General features: G+C 39.4%; 2 protein-coding genes across 2 annotated transcripts; one reads left to right on the forward strand and one right to left on the reverse strand.

The window, feature by feature from the left end:
- The first annotated feature begins 390 nt into the window (after nucleotides 1–390).
- On the forward strand, nucleotides 391–4747 carry krt15.2.L (keratin 15, type I gene 2 L homeolog). Its single transcript, NM_001096716.1, is given in 8 exon segments — nucleotides 391–874; nucleotides 1409–1491; nucleotides 1935–2091; nucleotides 2845–3006; nucleotides 3197–3322; nucleotides 3731–3951; nucleotides 4069–4097; nucleotides 4208–4747. Coding segments are annotated over 8 exon segments (1326 nt in total). The 5' UTR covers nucleotides 391–424; the 3' UTR covers nucleotides 4306–4747.
- Nucleotides 4748–6103: 1356 nt separating this feature from the next.
- krt34.L (keratin 34 L homeolog) lies at nucleotides 6104–10365 on the reverse strand. The gene is made up of 7 exons (XM_041577496.1): nucleotides 9935–10365; nucleotides 9307–9389; nucleotides 8472–8628; nucleotides 7644–7805; nucleotides 7392–7517; nucleotides 6828–7048; nucleotides 6104–6418 (listed from the first exon to the last, which is right to left on the reverse strand). Exons 1-7 carry the CDS (start codon nucleotides 10280–10282, stop codon nucleotides 6319–6321), a joined length of 1197 nt encoding a protein of 398 aa, XP_041433430.1. The 5' UTR covers nucleotides 10283–10365; the 3' UTR covers nucleotides 6104–6318.
- Between the last annotated feature and the right edge of the window lie 7071 nt (nucleotides 10366–17436).

Here is a 17436-nt window from a genome sequence, read left to right on the forward strand (position 1 = left end):
AAACTCTGATATAGAAAATGAAACAATATGGCAATAATTCAATCCCAGCAATAGCCATCCAATTATTTTAATCAGCTAAAAAAGGTTTAAAATGTACAGTATTTTCTGTGCAACGCTTCTGAAAAGAAAAATTAGAAAGAATATGGAAAATGCATATAACCCGGGGCAACACTCATATATGAAAATTACTGCTAAAAAATGCAGTGCTTAAAAAGTCATCTGCTGCTTAAAAATTTGACCAATGAGGGATAGTCCATCAACGTAGCAATTACCTAGGGGCATAAATCTTTAAGAAAACACGTTTCTTTTGTAGAGTTACACCCTTGATGGATAGTATAAAGGTTCAGCTACCGAGGTTACTTGCACTGCTGGCTAAAACACTGTAGGAATCGTGTCACTGTTTTAACCATCTCCCACCATCACAATGAGTTATAGCTTCTCTCAGAGCAGTTCATCTAGACTGAGCAGTGGGATCTCCTCCAGGCTCTCTGATGGAATCTACAGAGCTGCTAGTATGCATGGTGGTTATGGAGGATCTGGCATTTCCATGTCCAGTGCCAAGTTCACATCAGCAGCTGGGTCAGGAATGGGCTTTGGCTCGGGTTTTGGCTCTGGATTTGGTGGTGGGGCCTCGTTTGGTGCTAGCTTTGGTTCAGGTGGTGGAGAAGGGCTGCTCTCTGGCAATGAGAAGTACACCATGCAGAACCTTAATGGCCGCCTTGCCAGTTACTTGGCTAAAGTGAAGTCTTTGGAGGAAGCCAACACTGACCTGGAGGCCAAGATACGTGATTGGTATGCTAAGCAAGGGTCAGTTGCTATCCGTGAACAAAGCTATGGAGCTTTATACACCACTATTGATGAACTACGTGGTAAGGTAAGTCAGTATTGTTGGGGAAATTGTTGGGAAAATTATTGGGAAAAATCGTATTTTCTTAGAGAGTGCAGTAACTAACAGGGTGAGAGCTTTTTCAATTGCAGGCTCATTTATTTTTCTTTTGTAGGATTTCTAAATGCAACATAACATAACCAGTTATACTAGCTGTTTGTTGGGATAGTTATATATTTTTTCATGTCATGTAACTTAAAAACACTGTATAACAAATATTTATTATATTATGTATTACACTAATGTAATATACCGATGAGAAAGGTCTGTTCTTGTGACCGAAATGTCAGTTTTGCACTAATAAAGAATATTTTGAACTTCTACATAGGTCCTGTGAGTGCTGCTGTGGAGATATATATATATATATATATATATATATATATATATAAAGAGAGAGATATACATGGATATTACTTGGATAGATATAGCCCTCTAATGACATTGTTGATTCTCTCTGCTGACTTCTTGCATGCTATATGATGGCTATAATGCCATTACTGACCTTCGTACTGATTATTATAGATTTTAGCTGCCACGATTAACAATGCCAAACTTGTCCTGGAGATTGACAATGCGAGATTGGCTGCTGATGACTTCAAACTCAAGTGAGTATATACATTACGCAAGTCTTTCAATAAGGATGGTTTAAATGTACAGTTAGAAGCCTAAAGCTTGCTTATTTGTCCCTCAAAAAAACAAAATATCTGTTTTCAAAACAGAAGAAAAAGGTGGGAGCGTAAGGTATGGGTTTAATTTAAATCAGGGTTTTTTGTCTCAGGCCTTCAGGGCACATGTGAGATTTTTATGGTCCGCTAGACTGCTCAAGAGCTCTGCTGACCTCTTTAGATCAATCTGGTCTAAATGAAGTATAGTAAATAAATAGCACACTATTGGGTTTAAGGTACAGTTTATTTGCTTCTTAATGATTGATTGGTTTAAAGTATAATTGTTGGCAAGTGTACCCTTGTTCTAAACAGGGTAAAATCTTAGATAAGGTTTGGGTATTTAGATCAGCTTTTTCAACTACAAATATATTATTAATTGATAGGTATGAGAATGAGTTTTCCCTGCGCCAGACTGTTGAAAATGACATCAGTGGCCTGAGACACATCTTGGATGACTTGACCATGACCAGATCTGACCTGGAGCTCCAGATTGAAAGTCTGAAGGAAGAGCTGGTTTACTTGAAGGCAAATCATGAGGAGGTAGGACAGACAAATTAAACACATGCCTGAAGATTTAAATATACCAATACTAATCACTAATTATCATCTCCCCATCAAAGAATTGATTTTTATTAGGGTGTACTGAATCCACAATTGCAGGATTTAGCTAAATATTGAATCAACCTCCAAAGATGTGGTCAAGTGCTGAACTGAATCTGAACCCTAAATTGCAAATTAGCAAATCTCCCCAAAATTTAAGCATATAAAAAGTTGTCTAGTGGTCCAAGGTCACATGAATTTAAAGGTTCAGATTCTGTATAGCCAGACCCGAAGGATTCAGCGGAATATAGCTCCTATAGAACAGTCTTGGTTCTGGTCGATTCCCAACCCAAGAGGTTGTCTCTCAGCAGAATACTGTCTATGTTGACTACTACCTGTGCAGTTCTTCACCTCTAGCATATAGTGAATGCCAGATGCTCTAGGCCTGTCCCATAGCAGCTGATAACAGGCTTAGTCTAAAGGTCAGTAAGTAAGGGATTTAGGTAAATGTTTAGTTGATTACTATATACCTTGTTATGGTGTGAGGGCAGCCTGACCAAACACTGGGTGACAATGATGGACTTGAAGCCAAAAAGCCTGAAAACCACTGCTCTAGGGGCTCACACTATAAATATGTTGTGGGTATCACTTTGCCCTTCTATATGTGAAGGAACTGATTTATGTACACCTGCATTTTAAAATAAATCAATAGAAATGAAGAAACTAAAACCTGTCTATGTTTGGTTTGGGTAGGAAGTCAGTGAGAAAAAGCAGCATGCAGCAGGAACAGTGAGTGTGGAGTTGGATGCTGCTCCTGGAATTGGCCTTCTAAACACACTGAATGATCTCCGTGAACAATATGAACATATTGCTGATAAAAACAGGAGGGAAGCTGAAGCTTGGTTCCTCAGTCAGGTGGGACCTTTCTCCAATGTATTTTAACATTTTAATTGGAAAGATGATGTACTTTCACTCTTTAAGCCAAAAGCACTGATGTCTTTACAGGACAAAATAAGAATTGCATTCTTACAATCACAGCAATATAGGCACATTGTAAATACTGTATATTTAATATGATTCTATAACTCTACTCTCATTGTATCAGGTTGAAAGTTTGCAGAGTGAAGTGGTTACCAGCACACAGCAAGTACAGAGCACCAAGAGTGAAAGCACGGAATTGAGACGTGGACTGCAGAGTCTGGAGTTGGAGCTTCAAACTCTGCTAAGCACTGTGAGTACAAGATTAATGCTATTGTACTTGATGCAGGTAGTGTTGACTATCCATATACGTATGCCAAGTGGAACCAGCACAATACAGATAACAGATCTGAAAATGGGATGTTGTATGCTATTTGTTGAGGGCAAAAAAATTAAACCTTTATTGGGAACTTCCTCGGGATTCCCAATATCCAGTTGTTAAAACAATTTACTAGTATGCTCATCTGCTGTTGCCCAAATCATGAATGCTATAATAAACCAAGGCCTACAGCCTAGTCACAGGAACTACTTTGCTCCATGATTCATGCCCACTACATCATAATGTCATCCACACATGGAACATTTCAGAGCCAAGATTCATCTATATATGACACATCTGGTTAGGGTGAGTGTCTGATACATGGATTTTTTTGTTTCACAGAAAGCAGGTTTAGAGGCATCATTGGCAGATACAGAAGGTCGTTATGCTGCACAGCTCTTCCAGATTCAGAACATCATTAGTGGCATGGAGGCTCAGTTTTCAGACCTCCGTTTAGACCTTGAGCGACAAAACCAGGAGTATAAGGCTTTATTAGACATCAAGAGTCGCCTTGAACAGGAAATTCTCAAATACCATCAGCTCCTGGAGGGAGAGGGAGGCCTGTAAGTACATTTTTTAAAGCATATACCATTTAAGATACTGTAAATATGGTAAACATATGACTCATTGTCTGCTTCTCATCATCAATCAGTTTTGCCCCATTTCTCTTTTTCTTACAGAATTGCAGCTGGAGCAGATGCAAAATCAGGTAGGAGTGCGATGATATGGGGAGAAGAAGCTTCCTTGTAACTGTGCATGTAACAAACATATACTGTAGATCGATAAGTTGTGAAATACTAATTATTCTCTTTCCCTCAGGATCCAGCAGTGTAAGCACAACAACCCGTGTACATGCCATAATAAAAGAAGAATCTGGTGGAAAAGTTGTCTCCTCCACACTTCTAAAGACATTCTGAGATATTCCTGCCAACCAGAGACATCTCCACCATCTGATTTAGGGGCAGACAATAACAGTGTTCTAAATTAGTCTGGGCTATAATTAGGTAGTGCAAATGTTCACAATAGTTATTACACTGGAAAAGCTATTACTAAACATTCTTTCATATCTAAGTGCTTGATGTAAAAACATAAAGAAAGGTTTTGTGTTGTCTATCCATTCCCAGACTATTGGCATGCAGGAGGTTTTAACTGAAATAGAGGAACAAGGTTGCAATATAAAGACTCAAGAGCTCTGTTTTTGTGTGTAAGCCCATCAAGCAGAGGAGATTTTATTAAAATAAAGAACAAAAAATGGTTTATATCTACAGCAACCACAATGGTGATCTGCAAAACCTTGTCCCTTGATGGAGAATGTTCTGTCTCTTTAATTCAAATAAAGGTCTTCATGGGATGTGCAAATATTGCTTTATGTGTTTATTTACTTGTTAGTTTTTTTTCTTTGTTGTATTTACCCTAAAATATGGGCAACAGAGGGGAATTTCCTTATATGGATTTTTCTCTGGCAGAAATATGTGCTGTAGAATGGCTTCTGGGGCTTAGCCCTCAAGAGGTGAGCTGGTAAACTAGGTGGAAGTCGCCTGTCACAACTAGATAGACTAAAGCATGGAAAATTCTCTCCATTGGAAATGTTGACAAGGGATTTCGGGTGTTTTGATTGGTGCAATTCTCTGCAGAAGCATATAGGCCTATCACCTTCATAGAAACTATAGAGGACAGGACAATAAGAAACATATACAACTTACACTTTGTTACTTCTATTAGACAAATACAAAATGAAAATACAGTGGTCCTTTAAGAAGTGTTGGAGAAGTGTTTAAAGTTTTCCAAGGCTGAACTTCATTTCTTCTCTTAAACAGATTTGGGTGGCTATGCTTGCTGATCAAATAACAACCTACACAACAAGGCCTCTCCTCAACAATAATTATTTTTTTTTACAGAAACCAAACCTTTAATCTTCCAGTTTATATTTATTCTGCAGCCCTGCCCAAAACTGCCAGTCGATATATCTTAATGATAAACTTTCCACTGCGTTGGTGTCCAGGAGACCGACTGGAATCTATTTGGGCAGTTAAACTGTTGCCAAACACCATTCTGGCAGAGAAATACTGCTGATTGCTCCAAGAAAAAGGTGAATCAATATTTGAAGGAAAAAAAAGATTTTATCCTGGTTTTCATCCAGTACTAACCTGTCGGTTTTCAGGTTCACATTCAGAAGTGGGACAAGGAGGATTTTTGTCTTATTTCAACCCATTGAACTATGTAACATTTGTCGCCATTGGGACAGATTGTTTGAAAACAAGCCAAGAATAAATAGAAGCAAATCTGGGTTGTTAATGCTGCCATATTCTCAGTTTGCCAGTGATTCATACAAGCAGCCCATATTCTTCTATTTCTTCATCTGAAGCGACTCACTTCAACTGTGGCTCACCAACATCCATTTTTATTACTAGGGTTTCTTTCCTTGGTTTGATATAGTCTCGGAGTTAAGGCAAGTATTTGCATTTATAGTGTTTATTTTTACTCCTAATTACTGTGTTTCTCAGCAAGTACATTCTTGCCATACAAAATCCACTCTGCTTAAGCTCCTCTTGTTTTGAAGACATTTTGGCACATAAGAGTTCCTCTTGCTAACCACAAGAATAGGCTCACCTGATCTTTATTTTAATAACTACTTTCTGTAGCATTGCAGCCAAGGAGCAGACAACATAAAAAGACCACGGCAAGAGAAAGCTTATTCTTTCAATGCATTAGACAGGTTTATTAAGAGGCTTGACAGGTACAGATTTCAGAAGTTGATATACAGAAAACCAGAACAATCACAAGATATGAAAGATATATGGTACAATGTGATTAAAGACGAGCGAAATTGTTGAGCAAGTTTAGAAATGCTACAAAGCCAAAACTGGGGTTAAGTGCATGGCCTTAGCACTCACTCATTGGAGCTACAGCCCTGCATTACACTATTCCGATTAAGCTTTACGAAACCCTTCTTCCATCATGGTCACTGTTGTCCTTGACCTGCTATGTCCCATGTCTTTGTTTGAGCCCATGTCTCTGTTTGAGCCCCGTCTGCAAGAAAGCCATGACATATTGTTACTAACACATTATACCCAGCAAATGTCTATGAACAAACGCAACTGCACATAAATCTGGGTACCTTCGCAATACAAATTATTGAAAGGTTTCCCTATTTTAAGATAATTAATAAGATCCAAATTACAGAATCTAAAGAGATACAGATCTCATGACACATGTATTACTGTCAACAGTGCTTAAGTCTACCAGGAACTACTACCTTGATGCAACAATGTTGGGACATGCATGAAGAATACTTTCAATATGAAATCAATGGGCAAATGGGATTGATAACCCTAAAACCTAATAGGTTGCAGTTACTGTAAACTTGGCTATCCAATAGCCTGGCAAACCATCTATATTTACTTTTGCAAAGCTAATGACTAAAACATAGTCTACTTACTGTCTGTCTTCTCCTTCAAGCAGGCGCCTGTATGTTGCAATCTCCATTTCTAGGTGTGTCTTAACATCCATGAGCGCGTTATACTCAAAGTTTTGTCTTTCCCGATCTGATCTAAGATTTCCCAGTTGTGACTCCACATTATTAATCAGGCATTGCAGTTGCGAAAGTTGACCACCATAACGGGATTCTATATCTGCCATGGTGCCTTCCAGGGCTCCTCTCTAAAAATAAATAAATATAATTTTAAGACTGGAAATAATTATCAACACTAACTAAAACATTTATGAAATCAGAAGCAATATCATGTGATCTTTTTAATGAACTGTTACAAGGTTTTGCATGGGATCCATGCAGCACTTGTTTAGAAAAAGGATTAGATGAGAGGCAATTGTTGAAATGATATTAATGAGGATAAGGAACTCTTAGTTACCATGATAGAAAAAGTCTCCTTTATTGTTAAGTATAGAAAAAAACTTGTGAACCCTGTGCGAATATAATGTACAGTATACAGACCATTGACTGAAATCAGTAGAGAGTTCTAAGCTTAAAGATTTGAGTCTGTACCATGCTATTTTGAGACTGCAGGTCAATCTCCAGGCCTTGGATAGTATTTCTCAATTGGATGCTTTCAGTCTGAACTGTCTGTAGTTGATTGGCACCACTGGTTATTTGCTGGTTCAACTCTTCACTCTAAAAAACAAAAAGTCTGTTTTCCCATTCAAAAGAAATTTTTTTGCATACATTTTAAAAAATAGGAATGTTTTAACATATGTAGTGTTAGGTTACAACCAACTTCCACAATGCAACTCTCATCACCTTGCTTAAGAACCAGTTCTCAGCCTCCCTCCTGTTACTCTCCACTATGCCTTCATATTGCTCTCTTATTTCTCCCAAAACTCCGTTTAGATCCACAGAAGGAGCAGCATCCACTTCCACATTTACTCTTTGTCCCAGCTGAGAGCGCAGACTGGCGACTTCCTAAATGAATAAACACAACATTGTGATGAGGTTTTCAGATTTTTTTTAAACCCCCCACCCCAATATGTGTTGTATGCCCCAAATCAGCACATAAACATTTGTTCTCAAATCAAAACTGAACTAGGCCTCCAAGGGGGCCAGAACTTTAGAGACCATTGTAATAAAGTCTTAATGATTTGTATTATCATTATCAGATATATGTTCTCCTGGACAATAGAAGGATTGAAGTCTTGGACAAGTCAGAATTCCACTTTAGTACAGTAAATTAGTTGCACAAATAAGGAGATACTGTTATTCACCACATACACACATAGTGCACTTTATTTAGACTTCTGGCACACATAGCCAAACCTTTTCTCCTCTTAAAATGAATACCCTGCCATGTGGGTTGTGTAACCCTTATGAGAGCTTCTTCTTAAACTAAATATATATAATTTCTATATCTTATTAATGTAGGTCCATAAAAAAACATGCATTAAAATGGAAAGGAAGGAAATGATGTGGAAGGAAACAAAAGGGAAATAGAAAGATAGAGGGAGATGTTTCTATATTAATACACTCTGTAGACACTGAAATGCCAGTTTCACTGTTTCCAGGAAAAGGAATATTTGGGAGCAACGCCAGGTCCAATCTCTCTCTCTCTCAGATTATTTTATTCCCCTTTACCTCAGCATGATTCTTCTTCAGGAAGGTCAGTTCCTCGTTCAGATTTTGTCGCTGTATTTCTTGGTCATTGTTGCCCAGGTTGAGTTCCTCCAGGACTCGGCGAAGGCCATTCATATCTCCCTCAACCCCCATGCGGAAAGCAGCTTCACTTTCAAATCTATGAGAACATTTCAGCTCAGAGGAGTAATCAATGTTAAAAATGTCTTCTGCTTAGATTTGGAAATGTGGGGAACTGCTTTGTTTTATCAATAAAATGTTTGTTTTATTGGCATTTGGGTTTGCAACAATATTCTGAAAGTTATGAAGGAATGAGTGTTCCCAAAGAAGGAGCTAGGGCTTTCTGGGAACCCCATCGATGTATTTGTATACTTTCAGTTCCTATCATCAACATAAACAGTACATACTTGCCGCGCTAGGTGGTGTGAAGGCTTAGAGAAAAGTATAATTTTGACCATTTTTATGTACAAAGAGTCCAAAAAGTTAAATAGAGGTATGGAGATTGGCTAGTGAAGATGAGTTTCTTTACTACCATCCCTTTTAAAAAAAATCACCCGGACATGATGACTCCCATCTCTTGGTTTCAAGTCATATCTAGAAAACATCTATGTGAATAGGTATTATACCCCTTATAACTATGCCGTAAGACAAGAAAGTTGAGGATTGCTCTCCTTACAAAAAAAAGAATTGGATAACTTTTAAACATATGAAATAGTACAAATACATTGGAAGATGTAGGAACATCAGTGTGTCTTTTAGGAATATTTACCTTAAACAGCAAAGTCAATTCATATACCATAATATGGTGTTATAATAGAATGCAGTAAAAAAGACTTACTTGTTTCTGAAATCATCAGAGGTCAGTCTGGCATTATCAATCTGCAGGATTAGGTTGCCATTTCCAGAACTTGCATTTAGAATCTGGAATAAGTAAAAGTGTGGTGACACAAAACATGAGATTTCTGTTTGTACAGATATGAAATATATTATCTGCTTCAGATTTTCAGATATGGGCTCTTTCCATAATGTTTATACTATTTTATCTGAGATGCAATCAGACACAGGGTATTGGCTTGTTATGAATTAGCGAAGATAAATTAGTCATAGTGAAGAATTTTTGGTTTAAATAGAATTCTATGGGTAGTTGCATTGCCGTATTTCAATGCTTTTGGGATAATGGACCCAATACCAGTACAATTTAATATCATCATGTTCCAGTTTAGGTAATTAGGAAATTATCGAAAGCCAATGTCACTTTAGTTGGAAATGGTAGGGTGCAGGAAAGGATAGACTAAAGAGAAAGGCACAGCATAAAGTACAAATGTTTAGGCACTGGCACAACAATCAAAGAGCTTCCATGCACTTATATAGTTTAAAACTTCTGAGTACCACACATAAACGTTGTCTAATAATATGCTGAATTCCCTACCATAAACTAATGTTAGGAAAGGTTTATGATAAAGTACCTTATTCTGAAGTTCTTCAATGGTCCTGAAATAGTTGTTGAAATCAGGAAAGGAGTATGGAACCTGTCTGTCATACCATTCTCTAATCTTCCTCTCAAGCTGGCCGTTTTCCTCTTCCAAAGAGCGGACTCTGCCTAGATAGTTTGCCAGTCGGTCATTCAGTTGTTGCATGGTTTCTTTCTCGCAGACATTCAGCATGCCTTCGTTTTTACCACCAATGCTTCCACCACCGATGCCACAATACCCTCCTAAGGAACTTCTGAGGCCTCCATAGCCTCTGCCTCCATGCATGCTAACACCACAGCAGCTGGACCCAGATGAAAATCTATGACTTTGCTTGACACTCATGGTGACTAGAAACCTCTAGGTTTGATGTATCCAACCAATTGCTCTTGCAACTCATCAGCTTGCCTTATGCCTTTTTATACACAGCTTTGGGTGTTGACAGTCTACAGTCTTGCTTGATAAGAAAACACGTAATATGCAGTTTTTGTATTAAAAGCCATAAAGCACTACCTATAAAATGTACCATTTTGTGTTACTAGTTGGGTTTCTGAGTATACTATTTTCTTTCTTTTATAAAAACTGACGCACACTCTTTTACATTTTACAGTACATTATTCTTTTGGAATCTGCACACAAAGGCAATATTTAACCTACTCCTGAATATAATTATAGGGGATTGCTAGCCTTATATTATTTTATTTTTTTGCTGGGTTTGAAAAAAACATGTATCATAAAACCTTTTATATGACCCTGCAAAGTAAATTTTATTGTTTGGAGGTTTCAACTCCCAAAAGCTTGTCTGTATTTAAAATGATGCATGCTGTAATTAGTGGATTTATTTTACCATGACTGATAGCATAGGAAATACAAATACCTGTGGTGTTACTTCCCCTCGATTGTACATATCTATATTATTTGTGTAAATGTGCAGGGCCTGACTTTCTTTCATTATAACAAAGTTGAACTGATGCAAACCATGCATTCAATAATTTTCTTCTGTTTTAGTGTAATATCAATACTTTTTAATGACAGCCCATACCAATTTGAGTTTACCTCAGGTTCATGCTTTAAAATAAATGCAAAATGCTTCTGAGAAAACGTTGAGTCATGCACATCAAAATGTTTAGACCAAGGTTTCTTTCCAATTATGAAGCAGAAAAAGTAAGAAACCAGTGTGTTAGCAGAAATGTGGCATATTATACTTATTATGACTAGTTTTCCAGCTTTTATAGGCTTCCCACAAAATGACATTGCACAGGGCATGAGACGAAACTGCCATATGAATGACAAATGCCCCACAGTGTTGGCTATTGAAACAAAAATACTCTTAATGAATAAATGAAAGATATTGCCTTCCTAAAGTAAGTATTTAAAAAAAAACCCTGTGTACTTCATTTGTATTTGAAAAGTAAATGACTTGCACTTCATTGATTGAAAACAGATTAACATTTGTTGTTGCAATTGTGCTACTTTTTCAGTTGATCTAGTATCCATAACCTGGTCTTCTAAGGCCCACCAGGTAACCTGACTCTCTAGACTCACTCAAACAATTATTTATTATAGATAGCGCCAAACGGTAAATGTTTTTATATTATCCAAGGACCGTTTGCTGGGAATTCTCCTACACTGTGGTCCATGGAGAGAACCACTGGTACTCCTGTAGGCCTGACCAATGCTGCCTGCAGTAGATTAAAGCTACAATCTGATCATGTAGAAAAGAAAGTCATTTGTCTAACAGATCCCATTGGTTAATTACAGTTATCGAAAAATGTTTATAATCAATTAAAAAAAGGTATATACCAGCTCACGTTTTCTAGAATTCTGTAATTATTTTACATACACAGACATGGGACATATCAAGTCATACTCGTGTGACGAGACTATGGTGCGCTTTAGGGAGGACAGTAGCATTTCTATTAAGAGAATAGGAGGGATTATAATTAAATAAATATATATATATATATATATATATATATATATATATATATATATATATATATATGGCAGGTGGATTGGGGGGTCTGAATTCCCTACCCTTTTATTATGCTTGCCTGCCTAAGGCAGAACGGTAAGCAGCTGCTAACTGAGCAAGAGCATTGGATCACCATTCATTCCTTGTAAATAATGTATGTAACATGCACAATATGTATGTTCACTTTTAGTAAAGTTTCATTTTTCATTGTAAATTTGAAAAAACAACTTTCACTGTATATTTATATAAGCATTTCCCAGCTACAGCACATCTTCACCTTTTACTTATGGTAGGGTTACATTATCTCCCCTTTTGGACTGGGTTTTGCAAATAATTTCCAATTCACATTAACTGCATAGAGATACATATATACATGGCTGCATTCGTAGCACTGCTAATACATGTATTTTAAACAATGCTGGGAATGTATTTGGATTTATGGAGGGTGTTGCCCTGAAATTTCCTTTACAAGTATCACTTCCTGCTTCCTGCGCTTTTGTCATGCCAGCAATTTCCAGGGAATATTGCCATCTCTTCCCCAGAGCAGTCATTTCTACATTAAATACCCTACAATAGTCCCAGGCTACCTCGTCTTGTTGCATTTTTATAGTACTCAGCTAAGAAGTACTCTCCATATACCCAAATCAGCCTATAACATAGTAGTTTAAACCAACTAAGTACTGAATTGTGTATTGTTTGGAAGCCCTCGCAGGACATAATTTGTATCCAAATCAGATTTTTTTTGTAATGTGTCATACTTTATGCTTGTGTCAAGAGCATGGATTTAAGTCAAGTGTACTTAATGAAATGGGTTCATAGCTTAGCAGGGATATGGAACTGTAGAGCTTCTGTCTTCATTTGTGACAGGGGAGAAAAGGAAGTTTTCCTAAGAAGCTAGCCACATGAGTTGGTGAGAGTTATAATTTTACCCAAGTCTAACCTACCATATCAGCTGACCAAAATTCCTTACGTAAGTTAGAGGGGAAAATCAAAAGGAAATACATGTCCATTCACCTATTTCCATTTGACTGCAAGATTACCCATGGGAGACCCAAAGCAGCCCATATAGGTGCAGCATGAAGGCCATTCAGAACTATTATTTAATCCTCTATATATTCACTGCAGCCAAGACCAAAGGCAATTTAAAGTGAGATTTTAATAGTATATTCTGCCCTTAATATTATAGTAACTGTAGCAGTTAACAACTACTTTTTTTCTTTTAGGGTCAGAATTAAAACATCATAGTCCCAAAACATCATAGTCAAATGTATATCAAAAAATAATTAAAAAACAAATTGCAAAACCAAGAAAAATGTACAGACAGTGAGACAATGAAATGTTGCATTGATACCCTTTACAAGTCTCTTATATTTAGCATTTTATTGCTTTCAAGTTTGTTTCAGATTTGTCAAGTTGCCTCCTCTATGTTGCAGTATGTATATCAGCTGCTTCACACACATTATGCCTGTCAAGCTGCCAACAGCTACATAAATCTTTCTACTGTTGATGTTGTTTTAGGGCACTGAATACAGTAACCTAAGCCTCCCTGGATGCACAGTACAGTTCTTGGGTCACACCCAGTAATTATCTAATTGAACAGTTATAGAAGGTAATTCCTCTGCTTGTAAAACAGCTTTTAAACAACATCTTAAAATGTTTTTTACTTCAGTGCTTATGGCTCTGTTCCAGGTTTTCTCTACTAGAGGGAAAGTATTTTAAATCAATTGAACCCCTTTGACAAAGAAACATAAAAAGTGTTAAAGTGACAAAATATCGAGAGGACCAGGTAGGAGCCTGCCTAAAAATCTCTTGATCAAAAAACACTACACTAACATGCAGTGAGACTCAGCACCTGTTGGGGGCACAATTCTAAACACAAAATAATGTGCGTATTTACAAGTGCTGAAACGCCATGTAGGGAGGTTGTCTCCCTCTGTGTTATTTTTGTGTTTTTTCTGAACAAGTTTATTCATCTACTGCTTGTAAATCAGTCTCCCTCCATATCGCAAATCCCATTTCCCCTGTAGGAATGGGTGCTATGCCTGAAAATGTCTTTAACTTGTTATAGTGGCCTGGCTGCAGATCCTGAGCCAGTGTTTTTTGGTAAAAGTGTCATTGAAGAAATGCTCTGTAATATTGAAATCCTTAACTTCACTAGTATTAGTGGTAGGGGGTTCTTGCTGTATTGTGGGCAATTCATTACATGGTACCGATAACAAAAAGAGGAGTCGATGGCGGAGCTCTCCTCACTCCTTCCTCTCTCCCACGTCCTCCGCAGCTATCACGGGATCCCGGCAACACTCAACCGAGCACTCCTATACATCCAAACAAATCCACTAGCAGCGCAGGAAGACGTATCCACGGGAGAATTAATATCAATATCTGGCTTTATTTAAACACACATTGTGGTATAATAGTAGTGGGAGTGCCAAAAACGAACGCGTTTCGTGCCCCACACACTGGGCACTTCTTCAGAGTTCAGAAGAAGTGCCCAGTGTGTGGGGCACGAAACGCGTTCGTTTTTGGCACTCCCACTACTATTATACCACAATGTGTGTTTAAATAAAGCCAGATATTGATATTAATCCTACCGTCTCCCGTGGATACGTCTTCCTGCGCTGCTAGCGGATATGTTTGAATTCATTACATGGTGGTGGGGGTTATAATGGTTGGCACAAAACCCTGCGTGATTGTACATGATAACACACAGGGTGTACTTTATGATTGCCTGACCATGAAAGCATTTACACACATAGGAAAATGTCCAACACTCAACTTCAGGTGGTACAGAATAAATTAAATATGTGTGTTTTGGGTTCACTGTTTAGAGCCCACACATGGGTCTGGACTGGCATTAGCAGCAGCAAAACTGCAGTAAAATCCTACTTCAATATCAGCAGTGCCTCCAGATGGAGACCTATTCTGTTGCTGAAGGAAACATGTACTGATTTCCTTCTTTTTGGTGCTACAGGAGTCCTGTGTCTCTGCTACATGGCAGTGCAGTTGTACTATAAACTGGCTTGCAAGGGTCCCAGGGTCAGGGCAGACTGGGCTGTGATACCCCTCACTGAGAATTTCTTTGATCCACAATCACACCCAGAGATAGGGGTGATTAGCAGGACACTGCTCCATTATATAACTTTGATACATGAGCCTGCCAGCCAGGAGCAACTTCACATAATATTATAGATAGTTTGGTCACTGAGAGGCTGGGGGGATCCCACTTATGTGGCAGTTTCTTCAGAGCCCTGAGAAGGACTCCCTTTGGCTTTCCGTGCCCTGAAAAGAGCACGCTTTGTTCTTCAGAGCCCTGACAAGGACCCCCTTTCCTTCCACACCCTAAACAGAGTGCGCTTTTCTGCCACTGGGGTTCCCCACTGACTTTCCCCACACACAGTGAGAGACATTTTCTCTCATGCTCCTTCCTTGTCTCACAGCATTTACTCTGCAGGCCTCCTGCCTCTCAGCTTCTCTCCCAGCACTATACACAAGGTGTGTGTAAACAGCCTTGCAGGTACATTATGATTTGGGGGAGCCTTCAGACAAGGTCAGGGCAGATCAGGCTGTAATACCCCTCCCTGGGAACTTCTCTAATGCGCAATAACCCCCAGAGATAGGGTTGGTGTATTTGCAGGACACTGCACTTTTAAATATATATATATTTGATACATGAGCCTGCCAGCCAGGAGCAATGTCACATAATATAGATAGTTTGGTCACTGAGTGGCTGGGGGGGTCCCACTTATGTGGCAGTTTCTTCAGAGCCCTGACAAAGACCCTCTTTCCTACCACACCATAAACACCCACCACTGGGGTTCCCCACTGACTTTCCCCACACAGTGAGAGACAGGCATTGACAGCCTCCCTACAGCCATATACACAGGGTGTGTGTAAAAAGCCTTACAAGTGGTACATGATCAATTACAAATGTGTGTTTTGGGTTCACTGTTTGCTTTAGGGCCCACACATGGGCATGAGCTGGAGTTAGCAGCAGCATATCTGCAGTAAAATCTTACTTCAATATCATCAGTGCCTCCATATAGAGTACTATTTTGCTGCTGAAGGAAACATGTACTGATTTCCTTCTTTTTGGTGCTACTGGAGTCCTGTGTCTCCGCTACATGGGAGAGCAGGTACATTATCAGCTGGCTTCCCAGGGTCAGGGCAGACTGGGCTATAATAACCCTCCCTGAGAACTTCTCTGATCAGCAGTCACACAGAGATAGGGGTTAATGGGTTTATTTTCAGGACACTGCACCCTTAAATAATTTTGATACATGAGCCTGTCAGCCAGCAATGTCACATAATATTATAGATAGTTTGGTCACTGAGTGGCTGGGGGGGTCCCACTTATGTGGCAGTTTCTTCAGAGCCCTGAGAAGGACTCCCTTTGGCTTTCCGTGCCCTGAAAAGAGCACGCTTTGTTCTTCAGAGCCCTGACAAGGACCCCCTTTCCTTCCACACCCTAAACAGAGTGCGCTTTTCTGCCACTGGGGTTCCCCACTGACTTTCCCCACACACAGTGAGAGACATTATCCCTCACTATCCTTCCTTGTCTCACAGCATTTACTCTGCAGGCCTCCTGCCTCTCAGCTTCTCTCCCAGCACTATACACAGGGTGTGTGTAAACAGCCTTGCAGGTACATTATGATTTGGGGGAGCCTTCAGACAATTTCAGGGCAGATTAGGCTGTAATACCCCTCCCTGGGAACTTCCCTGATGCACAATAACCCCCAGAGATAGGGTTGGTGTATTTGCAGGACACTGCCCCTTTAAATATATATATATTTGATACATGAGCCTGCCAGCCAGGAGCAATGTCACATAATATTATATAGAGTTTGGTCACTGAGTGGCTGGGGGGATCCCCACTTATGTGGCAGTTTCTTCAGAGCCCTGAGAAGGACTCCCTTTGGCTTTCCGTGCCCTGAAAAGAGCACGCTTTGTTCTTCAGAGCCCTGACAAGGACCCCCTTTCCTTCCACACCCTAAAAACCCTGCCACTGGGGTTCCCCCCTGACTTTCCCCACACACAGTGAGAGACATTTTCTCTCATTCTCCTTCCTTGTCTCTCAGCATTTACTCTGCAGGCCTCCTGCCTCTCAGCTTCTCTCCCAGCACTATACACAGGGGGTGTGTAAACAGCCTTGCAGGTACATTATGATTTGGGGGAGCCTCCAGCCAGGGGCAGGGCAGATCAGGCTGTAATACCCCTCCCTGGAAACTTCTCTAATGCACAATAACCCCCAGAGATAGGATTGGTGTATTTGCAGGACACTGCCCCTTTAAATATATATATATTTGATACATGAGCCTGCCAGCCAGGAGCAATGTCACATAATATTATAGATAGTTTGGTCACTGAGTGGCTGGGGGGGGTCCCACTTATGCGGCAGTTTCTTCAGAGCCCTGAGAAGGACTCCCTTTGGCTTTCCGTGCCCTGAAAAGAGCACGCTTTGTTCTTCAGAGCCCTGACAAGGACCCCCTTTCCTTCCACACCCTAAAAACCCTGCCACTGGGGTTCC

The sequence above is a fragment of the Xenopus laevis genome, chromosome 9_10L, assembly GCF_017654675.1.
Source record: "Xenopus laevis strain J_2021 chromosome 9_10L, Xenopus_laevis_v10.1, whole genome shotgun sequence".
Classification (NCBI taxonomy): domain Eukaryota; kingdom Metazoa; phylum Chordata; class Amphibia; order Anura; family Pipidae; genus Xenopus; species Xenopus laevis.

Bases quoted from the DNA above. Each gene is read 5' to 3' on its own strand.
- krt34.L (XM_041577496.1), bottom strand. From the start codon at position 10,282: ATGAGTGTCAAGCAAAGTCATAGATTTTCATCTGGGTCCAGCTGCTGT. The intron at 8,629-9,306 runs GTAAGTCTTTTT...ATGTTCTCATAG, and splicing joins TCTGATGATTTCAGAAACAA to ATTTGAAAGTGAAGCTGCTT. The intron at 7,806-8,471 runs GTAAAGGGGAAT...TTATTCATTTAG, and splicing joins TGAAGAAGAATCATGCTGAG to GAAGTCGCCAGTCTGCGCTC.